We start from the raw sequence: 13,592 nt of genomic DNA, 5'->3' as shown, positions 1-13,592 counted from the left end.
ATTAAATAACCATAGACCACTAAACCCTACAAGTACTTCATAATTATGAACCATCCTATTTAGGAGCCAATGATTCCTTACTTAGTGGATCCAATAGCAAACCCTAGACAACCTCAACCTTAATTATAATACTTCTTATTACTTAAGAAGTATGTTCTTCAAAAGTTATTCTTTTGAAGAAAATAAAGAGTAGACATTAACCCTGCCTTATAGGACCTATAAAACCTAGCTAGCTATCACCAGCAAGATGAACCCACCATGATAGCAACCATGTATAATTAATTGCTTAAGTTTCTTATGCTTAAGTAAAACCATTCAAGCCTAGTTGCTGATGAATCCAACCCTGTTGGGATCCATCTAATACTTACTCCAGAAACTAATTGGAACCATAGAAAACCGTAGAACCCCACAAACCCAATTGTCAAACTTGGTCTTTATTAAAGAACATGTTCTTCAAAAGTTATTCTTTTGAATAATATATTAACCATGCCATATAGTACTAAAACTGACAACTGTTCTTAACATATTAACATTATGCCAATTATCATTCCTTGTGTGCTCAATTGATTACTCTGCTTTATTATATAACTTGTACATGATACCAAGTAATCAAACCTTAATAAGAACCTTGTTTGTGAATCACTCTAAAAGTGCAACACACCTGAAACTAGTCATTACAACTCACTAATCCTAAATCATCGGGGTTAGGTCACGCTTAGAACGATTGCATCTCATACTTATGCATTATTGCATCCTTGCCAATCTTTTAAACATTGTCCTTCCCGAACGATGATGCTATTTCAGAATTTGGAGTTATTGCGTATCGAAGACCTTGAATGCATAATCTTGCAGTCAAGAAAGGCAAGTTCATCGCTTGCTCATCTCATTTGAGTATTTTTACCAAATTACTTGCAAAGTACTATACTTATCCCTCTTGCATGAAAAGCAAAAGTACTATTTTCATAACTATGAATATGACTATGTGGTTGGCAATGGAACCATGGAATGTGTTGACATGGTGGAGGTTCCATTGCAATGGGTTTATATCCATCTAGGATTAAACAACAAATGTCGTCCAGTGATTCTTGTGCCGTAAAACTCGTGTTAACCATAAGATCTGGAGTGGGATGGAGTAGTCAATTGTATTTCCACCTCTCGTACATCAACAGATGCGCTTACCGTAGCAGTTGTGTCTTGCGGGAGAAACTTGAGGGTGGGGATCCCATTCTAATTCCCCACGGTAATGCGGTCTATGATGGGTTGCATTGCCCGACGAAGGACCATGGTTGCGACCTGGTAGTTGTCGAGGTCGGAAGATATCCAAGTGATATAGCCCGACGAGGACCCAAGGTCGGATTTGCAACAAAGGGTGGGTGTGCGAGGTAGCGGAGGAATATGATTGGCTAAGACCTTATACCAGGCCTCACACCAAAGGAAGTGTGGACGAGAACATGACTTGGTTGGCACCAAGGTTAAGATCTCTTATGGGTAAAGCAACACACCTCTGCAGAGTCTAATGAATCGTGACCCGTCACTCCCTGTTCCGGGTTATGGAACTGCGAACGCTGCCGGAAAGGAACTCCATGAAGTTCTAGTAAACCGGTGAAGGCTGACGGACATAGTTCTTATGAATAAAAGCAACCTTTTGAAGAAATGGTTATGAAAACTTGCATTGGTATTAGACTTTCTGCTCTAATGCTGTAGCTAGTGCATCAAACACCTCTTTCCTATAATGAACTTGTTGAGTACGCTCGTACTCATCCCACTCTTAAATCCCCTGCTTAGATATGGAGGCATCGAAGGAAGATCTACCGTGCCACTCGAGGACCGAGGAGTCAACAACTACTTCAAGGGGCAGGACCCTGTCAGAAGAGTCAAATACCACATCTATCATGGAGTAAACATAGACTAGAAGTAAAAGGGAATTCTAACTCCTATTTAGCTAGAATCTATTCATAGCCCCTATAACTAGTCAAAACCCCTACTAGTAGAGTTAGTGATAAGATTAGACCACGAGTCGTTCTTATGAAGTTTATTTGCAGTTTTACCTCATTGTAAAGTAGGAGGCTGTGATAATCTTATGTAACAGAGTCTGTATGTAATTCTATAGACATGCTTTGGACCCACATATATTTCTGTTGTACCACTCTGAGCGATGTAATATTAGTGGAACGGTATTTCATTGGTGTTATATCAGACTTACATACTACACCATGCAGTGGTATGCCGGGTCACCGCACAGAGAAAGAAAAAAAACAAAAAAGGAAAAAAAACAGAAAAAACGAAAAAAAAAAACGAAACCTGACAGAACCGAAAAAAGGAAATCCGTACCGAAATGGGCCGCGGCCCGCTCGCTCCCGCATGTGTGCGGGGCTTAATACGTTCCGCATATGGGCGGGAAATAGGATTGGCGCAGAGGCCTCCCGCAGTCCCGCGTCATGCCTTCTCAACCTAGGCCTAAATACAGCCGGATCTAGAGCAAGCCAATCGACCAGCGACCACGGCCCATCGGCTTCGGCAGTTCCTCCACTCGACATGGATCCACCACGGCACCACTTCTCGGCTGATCTCGATCAGCTCGTGCCGCCGCTTCCCGCAATCCCGCGGTCCAGCCCCTTCCACGCCCCCTGATCCTCCTGCACGGTGGAGCTCCAAAATTCTCCCCAGCCGCAAGCTCGAGGGGGCCAACGGCGCATCCGTATTCTGATAAGAGCGGCGGCAATAGTGCATAACCGTATCGTAAACAACAATACTACAGGCAAATGGTTTCAATACTGCAGGCCACACCCAGCCAGTGGGCACATCATTCGGATGTCATAATTCAGTTTTTCAGTCTTATTTTTTCTGATTTGCCACAATTGAAATCAGGGAACGATGCTTAATATATTGATTTTCAGGTTTGAAAAATGAAGATCAAGCAGGACAAATACAGTGCTTTCAAACGTAGGTGGGATAGACATAGAGTTTCAAAGACACCGAAGATTACTCCGTCCTCGACACTAACTCTGATATCAAATTGAGGTAAAAAGCCAAGATCAAGATGAAAATATGAGTAGTCCTCCTTCCAATGAGTTGTAGTTGGCACTACTCCACAATTTTTTAGAGTTTCGTTTTTTTTCCTATAAAAATAACTTTGCATATCCAGTATGGAAATCCTGCCTCCGCCACTGTGGAACGGAGGGAGCATATATCCGATCGTTGACATATTCGTACAACTAGCAGTAATAACAATACTGCAATCTCTGAAACTAAGTAGTGTTGAGCACTGCAATCGTCTGAAACCAAGCCTGTAGTTCAAATGTTCAACACAATAGTCGCACCGAGCTTGCATTTTCAACCATTCACCCGCAGCTTAGTCTAAACCAAGCCTGTAGTTCAACACAAATACACAATACTCGCACTGAGCTTGCATTTTCAACCATCCACCCGCAGCTTAGTCCATCGCGTATAACTTGTTGTGAGATAACGCTGCATCATTCCAGCTAGAGATGAGAGTATAGGCAGATATACCACTAAAGTTGTTCTCCCCATTTAATCCTGAAGCACCACTTACCACAGGGAAGGTAAGATAAACATTACGGGACAGTCTAGGAAACATGGACACACACAGACTCAGATTTCATATTTCTTGACCGACCGATTCATCTACACCTTGGTCTTGAACGGCGTGTATATCTTGAGCGAGTCTCGGACGCCGAGGATGGAGGCGGCGCAAGCGGCGAGGGTGACGAGGAAGCAGACGAAGCTGAGGCTCTGCAGGGCGACCCACTTGGTGGTGAAGCGCGGGATCTGGCGCTGCCGGATGTACATCTCGACGGGGAAAAAGACGGTGAGCGGCCAGAAGGCGACGCTACCGAGGAAGCCGAGGATGCTGTTGAAGAAGGGCATGAGCAAGGCCAGCAGCGTGACCAGCCCCACAAAAGCGGTCCGGGACACGAGCCGGAACAGGACGGCGCGGTTGCGGGCAAGGCTTGGGTACTGCCGTGCCGCTTTTCCCTCCACGGCCGCGAAGAGGGGCTGACAGAAGACCTGGAAGCCGCCGACGAGGTGGACGATGATGCAGACGTTGGCGAAGTCCACCAGCCAGTAGGGCTCGTAGAAGCCGAAGCCGGTGAGTATGTTGCCCTGGGCGTTGTTGCCGAAGGCGGAGTAGCCCAGGCAGCCGCAGAGCATGTAGAAGGCCGTCGTCACGGAGATCCCCATTACCGTCGCCTGCCGCATCGTCTTGTTCTCTCCCGGAGGTGACGCCAGCGTGTCCTGGTTGCATGCAAACGCGAGCACATCAAGGCAAGAAAATTCAGCATGTAGGCTCTCACACCGTCACACGACAGGGGACGCGACCTGAGTTTCTCTAGACTTTTTGGTTACCTGGATTTCGATGAGGATGATGGCGTAGGAGTAGGCGAATGCGACGTTGCCGAGTGCCTGGAACGTCAACCAAACCTTCTGCGACGAGTTGAGGTCGACCCCGACTTCGGTGCCCGTCAGGGACGTCTTCCCCGTGGGTCCTGAGATGGTCTGCGCGAGGGAGAGGCCGACCGCGATGGTGGCGTAGGAGAAGGACATGACAGCGGCGACGGCGGAGAGCCAGGAGAGCTTGTGGAAGTTGGGGACCTGGCAGAAGATGACCTGCACCGCCCCGAAGGCGATGATGTAGGGGGTCAGGAGCACGTCGCAGTCCGCCTTGTGCCCGTGCCAGTGGAAGCAGTTGGACTTCTTCAAAGCGCTGCATGCATGCCAGGATGCGTATGCGTCAGTCAGCCACAGGTTAATTGCACGATCGACGTCTATGCATGTTCAGTTGTGGTAGGAGATTTGATGGGACTTACGCGGCACTGATGGAGGCGGTGATGGTGTAGCCGATGCTGGTGCCGAACATGTTGACGTACTGGCAGAAGCCGCAGAACCAGACGTGCCACCCACCTGCAGACACACGCACACGGCATCTCAGCTTACATAGAAGTACTCTGATGAGTAACAATGGGTGAGTAACTGAGTGAGCGAGCGAAGCGAGTACCTAGGTAGGACTGGACGGCCTCAGTGTAGGTGTAGTTGCGCTTGCCGGAGACAGGGTCGCCGACGCGGTAGCAGTCGGCGAGGAGGCCGCAGGTGTAGAATGTGACGGCAGCAAAGAGCACCAGGGACAGCGGCCCCGCAACCCACCCGAGTTGCGCCATGGCCCATGCCAGTGACAGCACTCCGGACCCGATCACCGCTGTTATGATGTGCGCGGTGGCCGTCCATACAGTTCCTGTGACGTACAAACATTATATTAAGCAAGAAGGAGTTGTCAGATTGGTCAAATTATCGAACACTGAACCAATTCTACTGGGATTTAACTCCAAAAAGTATGACAGGCTCTGTTTGGAATTTCAACACACTGTTTTGTTCGCATTTCTCTTGACAATTGAATCGTTTCGAACAGAATTCTAACGAAATGTCTGCAAAATTCGTGAGTTCCAAACAAAAGCTCTGAACGAGCTTCTCTAAGAAGAAGAAAATTTGCATCTCCACCCTAATCGTTCATCGTCAGACCACTAAACCAGGCATGTGGAGTGTTCAAGAATGAGTAATTACGACAAGGTCTCATCATCTTACACTTTTTCATGTGGGTTGTTTGATTCATAAGAAGACTCAATACAACACTACAGTACGTTTTTGGCCAATCAGCCAAAGCTGTCGCTCTTGTTTGACGTGTACATCAAACCGACGCATAACAGAAGCGCAAGAGATGGACGGATGATAGAAAAACAAGGCAAGGCATTGCAGATAAAAGGGTTGGAACATGATCGTACTAGGTAGCACTAGGCAATAGTAGCATCTATGTGAAAGCTACGGGAAACCAAATATCAGATGGCACTCCTCTATAGCACGAGCAGCAGCAGCTATAAGATCAATCAAACCTATGGCACCCCTGCTGGATTTGGCAACATTCATTCAAGGCGCTCTACCTCGGTCCCCTACGCTTCCGTGGCGACCGTTCTTTTTTGCACGGTCTCTTTGACGACTCGTACCTATCTTGATCATGAGGCTCCTTTAGAAAGACGTGCCGGTTTTATGGAGAAAACCCTAGTGATTGGACCGCTGTTGGAGTTCGGCATTGCGTGGTACTGGCATGCATGTAGCTAGCTAGCTAGTGTCAAAATATCACAGCCTACATCGAACACTAAGGCCATTTCGAACTTGTTACGGAACATTCTAGAAGTAACAAAGGGTGTGTCTGTATTCTTTTTCTGTGCCCACAAAATTTATGACCAGATACTGGAGTATCTTCGTGCTGTCACTGTCTTGTAGTCATTGGTTCGGGTTTTGGGTTGCTAGCAGTTAGTTCATATATCTTAGTTATTTCTAGCATTGCCAAGTATCAAGCAATGCCACCTAAGCAAAACAATGAATGATGTGGATCGCAATTAAGGGCGAGAGAATGGACTCTAGAACCAAATTGTGATAGCACAATAACACATCAAGTGAGAAAAGTTAATACGAAATAGATTCTATCCACAACTTTGCAGTGGGGATGACAAATGAAGTGATAGAATATGATACAAGTGTATGACGATATGCAGTGTGCAGTTAATAACAAAATCAGTATCATGCACTATGATACTAACTAAATCATAATTATATGAACACTCACTCTTGAGGCAAAAACTCTGTCCAGAATTCAGAAGTTTGATGAGTCACTTCGGGCCTGACACTCACTAGAAATCATGAATCGGGTTTCTACTTATCTCACATAGGTGGATTATTCTTCAAGTGCTTTTTACACAATGTACCATTGAGAACAAGGTTCATGTGGTTGAGTTAGTTATCTTCAAGCTCCTTGACTCGGCTTATGTTACATGTGTGTACGTGTTGTGATGCACGAGTGGATACGTGCTGCCTAAATGTTGTACCTGATGTATCTAGGAAAGTGTGCCGTGTGTAAATCGAAGCACCTTCACACTTAACTAGTAGGTAAATCTTGGTACTACCCTTAATGGACCGTTATCCATTTCAGGGATATAAGAAGGCCCTTAATGGTATGTATTTACACAATGAACTGTTATCCATTCACAAATTAATACGACGTATATCCTGTGCTGTGAATCCATGCATCAAGATCGTCAGAGATACCCATCGATCCTTTCCTATTTTAACTCAAAAAGATTCAAAATATTGGATCCATGAGTCTTAAGTTAGTTAATCTTCAAGCCCTGTGTCTCGGCTTACGTTACGTTACGGTACGGGTGCATCTACGTGCTGTAACTGATGTATGTAAGAAAGTGTACCGTGTGTACTAAATCCCAGCACTTCCCCCTTAAACTAGGCAAGTTTTAGTACCCTTAATGGACGGTTATCCATTTCAGGGCCTTAATGGTAGGTATTTACACAATGAACTGTTATCCATTCTATACAAAACAAATATAGTAGGAAATAACACGAGAGTGAATCAACACGAGAGTAGGAAATAACGCGAGAGTGAATCACGAATTAATTATACGAGGTCTATCCTGTGCTGTGATTCCATGCATCACGATCACCAGAGATATACCCATGGAACCTTTCCTATTGTAACTCAAAGATTCAAAATACTGGATCCATGAATCTTGTCTAGATACTTTTTTTTTTTGATGTGATGGAGAAACCGCCGAATCACTTAAAGAAAACATTGGTAAGTTTAGTCATTTAGCAGAGGGATTCCAGGAGGTAAATTAATGGAGTACAAAAATGGATATGGATATGTAGGCACAGGCCAGGCCTCTATGTGGCATGCAGCAGATGGACGGTGGAAGGGCAATCAATTTGGCCAGCGGTGAATATGCGCAAAACTTTACTAGCATCCAAAAATGGCCTACTAGCGCAGAGCACCGATATGCAGATTCATGCATGGCGATAGATGGCATATAGGTTGGAGTTAATTCCGTCGGAATTCGCATCGGAGACATTAATGGCCGTACTAACATGCGCGTCTCTACGGCCGTCTACCTACGCCTATCCGCGCTTCGCGGCTCTCCGGTTCACGAAGCGCGCGCGTGACGGCCTCGTTTTCCCCCTTCCATGAATGCTGAATCTTGCCCGGCCCTAACATCGATCTATCGCCGCCGGCCGGAAAACAGATCGATCGATCACGCGCGCGCGCGCGCGGCACGTACGACGGAGAAGGGAAGCAATCAGGCATGGGGATGGATTGATGGTTGTGTGCGTTACGTACCTGTCCTCTTCTCCCTGCCGTCGTCGTCGACGTCGCCGTTGCAGCGGGGCAGGTACACCTGGCGGCCGGCGTCGATGTCCATGGCTCCGCCGCCGCTCCTCGCTCCCCCAGTGGACGCACTGCTCTCACCCGGCCCACGCGATCGATCTCCTCCCTCTTTCTCCCTCTCTCTTGGTCTCTCAGCTATCTTGTGTGTGTGAGTGATAGTCGTTTGTGGTTCCCTCTCCCCCCCTTGCGGCGAGCTTGCTCTCCTCCAATGGCAGAAGAAGAGGAAGTGGTTGTGGTGTGGTCGGGAGAGGGAATAGGAGAGGCCAATGAATTGCCAAATATATAGGGGCGGGAGAGGGGTCCGGCTAGTGCCGCGCTCGGTCGCCTTGCTAGACGAGGAAAGAAAAGCAGCCACGGTGCGAGTGGAAATTAACGCGCGCCGGAAAGACAATTTGACGCGCCGTTGCTATTGCACTCCCTGGTCTCACAGCGGTCAGAGCCGGGAGATGAAAAACATTTAGTGTCAGTTTGGTTTCTCGTATTCCTATAGTGAAAATGCGGCTTGGACCTGTTTTTGCAGTTGGTTTGGACACCGGCAAGCTTATTTTAACATTTTGGGTGAATAAGAAACACATCATTTGATCAGATGCATTTGGCTAGGAGGAAACTGAGAGCGTTGTTTGCTTATGTGCAACACGAGGGGTATGGAAACTGAGAGCTTTTTTTTCGCAAAAAAAAAGCTCTTCGTCAAGTGGTGAGAATACCAACTCATAGCACCAGAAGATAAGTACTAGAACCAAGCTTTAAAATAGTGTGTTAAAAAAATAGCGGCAACATCCTCCAAATGCTACGCTATATCGGGCTAACAGCATCCTATATTTCAAATAACGTTTTGAAAAAAAAAGACATATTCTAAAATAAAGAATTTCAGTCCAAAAGTGACAGTTCCATACATACATAATCACATAAAAATAGTTCTCCAATTTTTTAGAAGCTTAACATCAATATTTCACGAGCCAACACCATAGCATAAATTATTTATTAAGAATTATCAGTATTACCGATATTATCTTCCGATTCAGATGAGAAATCAATAGATTAGCGCTCATCACCGCAACAAACAAAAAGAAATTTCTCTTTTTTTCATAAATTTTAAACCCTTGTACCAATAGGCTGTAAAAATAATGAGCCAACGGCATGATGTTTTAGCGTGATATAACATGCTATTTCACAAATAGCGTCATAGCGAGCAAAATTACTAAAATTTAATGTGGACTATCAAAATACGCTATGGCAGCCTATTAGCGAAGAAATGGTGAGCTATTTTAAACCTTGGTTGGAACATAGTTGAAGAGACGATGCGAATTAGAAAGTTTGGGACATGACCGTACCAACCAAGTTCAGGATGGTAGACATATACTACCTCCATACCGGATTAATGGGTAATTATGTATTTCGAGAAACAAGTTTAACTATAAATTTGTGATTGGTTCGTTGCATGGAAAACAAAAATTTTCCTACCGCAAAGACGAATAAATCCAAGATCTAATCTATGGGAAAGCCAAGATCTAATCTACAAGATCGGAGCAACGAGATGGAGAAGAGACTAACCCTCGAAGATTCCAAAGCCTACGAGATTAATCTCGTTGTTGGTGTAGACGATCGTCCCCGGTGCTGCAATCCGGCAGCACTTCCGTACTCGGTCGCGCGTACGGTGTCGATGAAGCCCTTCCTCTCCCCGTTCCAGCGGGCAGCGTAGGTGTGGTAGATCTCCTCCAAGTTCCAGCAGCACAACGGCGTGGTGGTGGTGGTGGAGGAAGAAAAGCTGCAGGGCTTCGCCTAAGCCGGAGCAGCGTATGGTGGAGGAGAGAGGCGGCCAGAGGAGGAGGCAATGATGGGGATGGTGGCCGGCCACCCCCTCCCCTCTTTATATAAGGGGCCAAGTTGGCTGGGGTGGCCCCCTTTCCCATCTAGGGTTAGGGGGCGGCGGCCAAGTGGGGGGAAGAGGGATTCTTCCCCCCAAGTTGATCCCCCCTAGGAAAACCCTAGGGGTTGGCTGGCTGGGCCTTGAGGGGCATGTGCCCCTGGCCCATTAGTCTAGGGAGCACCCCCTCGGCCCCTGCTAGGCCTCCTAGGGTCGTGGGCCCACTTGTGGGACCCCCGGAACCTTCTAGAACCTTCCCGGTCATCCACCGGAAAAATCCCGAACTTTTTCGAAACCTAGAAATTAACTTCCCTTATATGAATCTTATTCTCCGGACTATTCCGAACCTCCTCGTGACATCCTGGATCCCATCCGAGACTCCGAAAAAACTTCGTCTCCATACCATATTCAAATCTACTTATGCGACATCGAACCTTAAGCGCGTCACCCTACGGTTCGTGAACTATGTAGACATGGTCGAGACTCCTCTCCGAGCAATAACCAATAGCGGGATCTGGAGATCCATAATGGCTCTCACATATTCAACGATAACTTAGTGATCGATTGAACCATTTACATACGATGCTGATTCCCTTTGTCACGCGATACTTTACTTGTCCGAGGTTCGATCATCGGTATCTCCATACCTTGTTCAACCTCGTTACCGACAAGTACTCTTTACTCGTACCGTGGTATGTCGTCTCTTGTGATCTTAATCACATGCTTGCAAGCTAATCAGACGACATGCCACTGAGAGGGCCCAGAGTGTATCTATCCGTCATTAGGATGGACAAATCCCACTATTGATCCATATGCCTCAACTCAGACTTTCCGAATACTTAATCCCATCTTTATAACCACCCATTTACGCAATGGCGTTTGATGTAATCAAAGAACCCTTCCGATGTAAGTGATTTACATGATCTCATGGTCGAAGGACTTAGGCAACTATGTATCGAAAGCTTATAGCAAATGAACTTAATGACTTGATCTTATGCTACGCTTATTTGTGTGTGTGTCCATTATATCATTCAACTAATGACATAACCTTGTTATTAATAACATCCAATGTTCATGATCACGAAACCATGATCATCCATTAATCAACAAGCTAGTTATACAAGAGGCTTACTAGGGACTTCTGTTGTTTACATAACACACATGTATCAATGTTTTGGTTAATACAATTATAGCATGGTATGCAAACATTTATCATAGACACAAAGATATTATAATAACCACTTTATTATTGCCTCTTGGGCATATCTCCAACAGTCTCCCACTTGCACTAGAGTCAATAATCTAGATTACATTGTAAGGTACTTAACACCCATAACATTCTGGTGTTGGTCATGCTTTGCCCTAGGGAGAGCTTTAGTCAACGGATCTACCACATTCAGATCTGTGTGCACTTTGCAAATATCTACTTCACCATCTTCGATGTACTCACGAATCGAATGAAAACACAGCTTGATATGCTTCAGCTTCTTGTGTGACCTTGGTTCCTTTGCATTGGCGATGGCACCCGTGTTGTCACAATAGATGACTAACGGGTCCAATGCACTAGGAACCACACCAACATCAACAATGAACCTCTTCATCCATACCGCTTCCGATGAAGCCTCCGAAGCCGCTATGTATTCAGATTCAGTTGAAGACTTCGCCACCGCGCACTGCTTGGAACTCATCCAGCTTACTGCAGCTCCATTCAGTATAAACACGTACCCAGACTGAGACTTAGAGTCGTCAGGATCAGTGTTCCAACTTGCATCGGTGTAACTAGTTACAACGAGCTCTTGGTCACCGCCATAACAAAGAAACATATCCTTAGTCCTTTTCAAGTACTTCAGGATATTCTTGACCGCTGTCCAGTGTTCCATTCCTGGATCACTCTGATATCTGCTGGTCAAGCTAACAGCATGTGCGATATCCGGTCTAGTACACAGCATGACATACATGATAGAGCCTACTGCCGAGGCATAGGGGATCTTGCTCATCCTCTCTCTATCTTCTGCCGTAGCCGGACCTTGAGTCTTACTCAAGACCTTACCTGGCAACATAGGCAAGAACCCTTTCTTGCTCTCATCCATTCTAAACTTCTTTAGAATCTTGTCCAGGTATGTACTCTGTGAAAGCCCTATTAGGCGTCACGATCTATCTCTACAAATCTTGATGCCTAAAATGTACGCTGCTTCACCAAGGTCTTTCATTGAAAAACACTTATTCAAATAACCTTTAACACTGCTTAATAGTTCTATATCATTCTCAATTAATAATATGTCATCTACATATAATATCAGGAACGCTACAGAGCTCCCACTCACTTTCTTGTAAATACAGGCCTCACCATGAGTCCGTATAAACCCGAAGTCTCTGATCACCGTATCAAAGCGTCGGTTCCAACTCTGGGATGCTTGCTTCAGTCCATAAATGGAACGCTGAAGCTTGCATACCTTGTCAGCATTTTTAGGATCGACAAAACCTTTGGGTTGTACCATATACAACTCTTCCTCAATGTCACCATTAAGGAACACCGTTTTGACATCCATCTGCCAAATCTCATAATCGAAAAATGCAGCTATTGCTAACAAAATCCTCACAGACTTTAGCTTCGCTACAGGTGAGAAAGTCTCATCGTAGTCAACTCCTTGAATTTGTCGAAAACCCTTTGCGACAAGTCGAGCTTTATAGACAGTAATATTACCATCAACATCTGTTTTTCTCTTGAAGATCCATTTATTCTCAATAGCCTTACGGCTATCAGGTAAGTCTACCAAAGTCCATACTTTGTTATCATACATGGATCCCATTTCGGATTTCATGGCTTCTTGCCATTTGTTGGAATCTGGGCTCACCATTGCTTCTTCATACGTCCCAGATGTAGGGATTCGTTGCATAGAAAACAAAAAATTTCCTACCGCGAACACGCAATCCAAGCCAAGATGCAATTTAGAAGACGGTAGCAACGAGGGGATTATCGAGTCTCACCCTTGAAGAGATTCCAAAGCCTACAAGATGAGGCTCTTGTTGCTGCGGTAGACGTTCACTTGCCGCTTGCAAAAGCGCGTAGAAGATCTTGATCACGGCGCCACGAACGGGCAGCACCTCCGTACTCGGTCACACGTTCGGTTGTTGATGAAGACAACGTCCACCTCCCCGTTCCAGCGGGCAGTGGCAGTAGTAGCTCCTCTTGAATCCGACAGCACGACGGCGTGGTGTCGGTGGTGGTGGAGAAACCCGGCGGAGCTTCGCTAAGCGTGCGGGATGTGGTGGAGGAGAGAGGGCCGCTAGGGTTTGGGAGAGGGGGGCGCCGGCCACTAAGGGGTGCGGCCACCTTGTGGTCTTGGGGTGGCCGGCCCCCTCCCCTTGGCCCTCATTATATAGGTGGAAGCCCCAAGTGTTGGACTACAAGTCTCCGAATAAGACCCGAACCCAAAACCTTCCATGTGATAGGGAAACCTACCCAAGGTGGGAATCCCACTTGGG

General features: G+C 46.0%; 1 protein-coding gene across 1 annotated transcript; it reads right to left on the bottom strand.

The window, feature by feature from the left end:
• Positions 1-3,385: 3,385 nt before the first annotated feature.
• LOC127313141 (amino acid permease 1) lies at positions 3,386-8,403 on the bottom strand. The gene is made up of 5 exons (XM_051343688.2): positions 8,195-8,403; positions 5,018-5,251; positions 4,830-4,923; positions 4,369-4,726; positions 3,386-4,257 (listed from the first exon to the last, which is right to left on the bottom strand). The coding sequence occupies exons 1-5, from the start codon at positions 8,274-8,276 to the stop codon at positions 3,646-3,648; spliced, it is 1,380 nt and encodes a 459-aa protein (XP_051199648.1). The 5' UTR covers positions 8,277-8,403; the 3' UTR covers positions 3,386-3,645.
• Between the last annotated feature and the right edge of the window lie 5,189 nt (positions 8,404-13,592).

This window comes from Lolium perenne, chromosome 7 (assembly GCF_019359855.2).
Source record: "Lolium perenne isolate Kyuss_39 chromosome 7, Kyuss_2.0, whole genome shotgun sequence".
Lineage (NCBI taxonomy): Eukaryota > Viridiplantae > Streptophyta > Magnoliopsida > Poales > Poaceae > Lolium > Lolium perenne.
This window is presented reverse-complemented; position numbering and strand designations above follow the sequence as displayed.

Coding starts and splice junctions, on each gene's coding strand:
- LOC127313141 (XM_051343688.2), bottom strand. CDS start 8,276: ATGGACATCGACGCCGGCCGCCAGGTGTACCTGCCCCGCTGCAACGGC. Junction 4,924..5,017: donor GGCCGTCCAGTCCTACCTAG/GTACTCGCTTCG, acceptor GTGTGTCTGCAG/GTGGGTGGCACGTCTGGTTC. Junction 4,727..4,829: donor ACCGCCTCCATCAGTGCCGC/GTAAGTCCCATC, acceptor GCATGCATGCAG/CGCTTTGAAGAAGTCCAACT.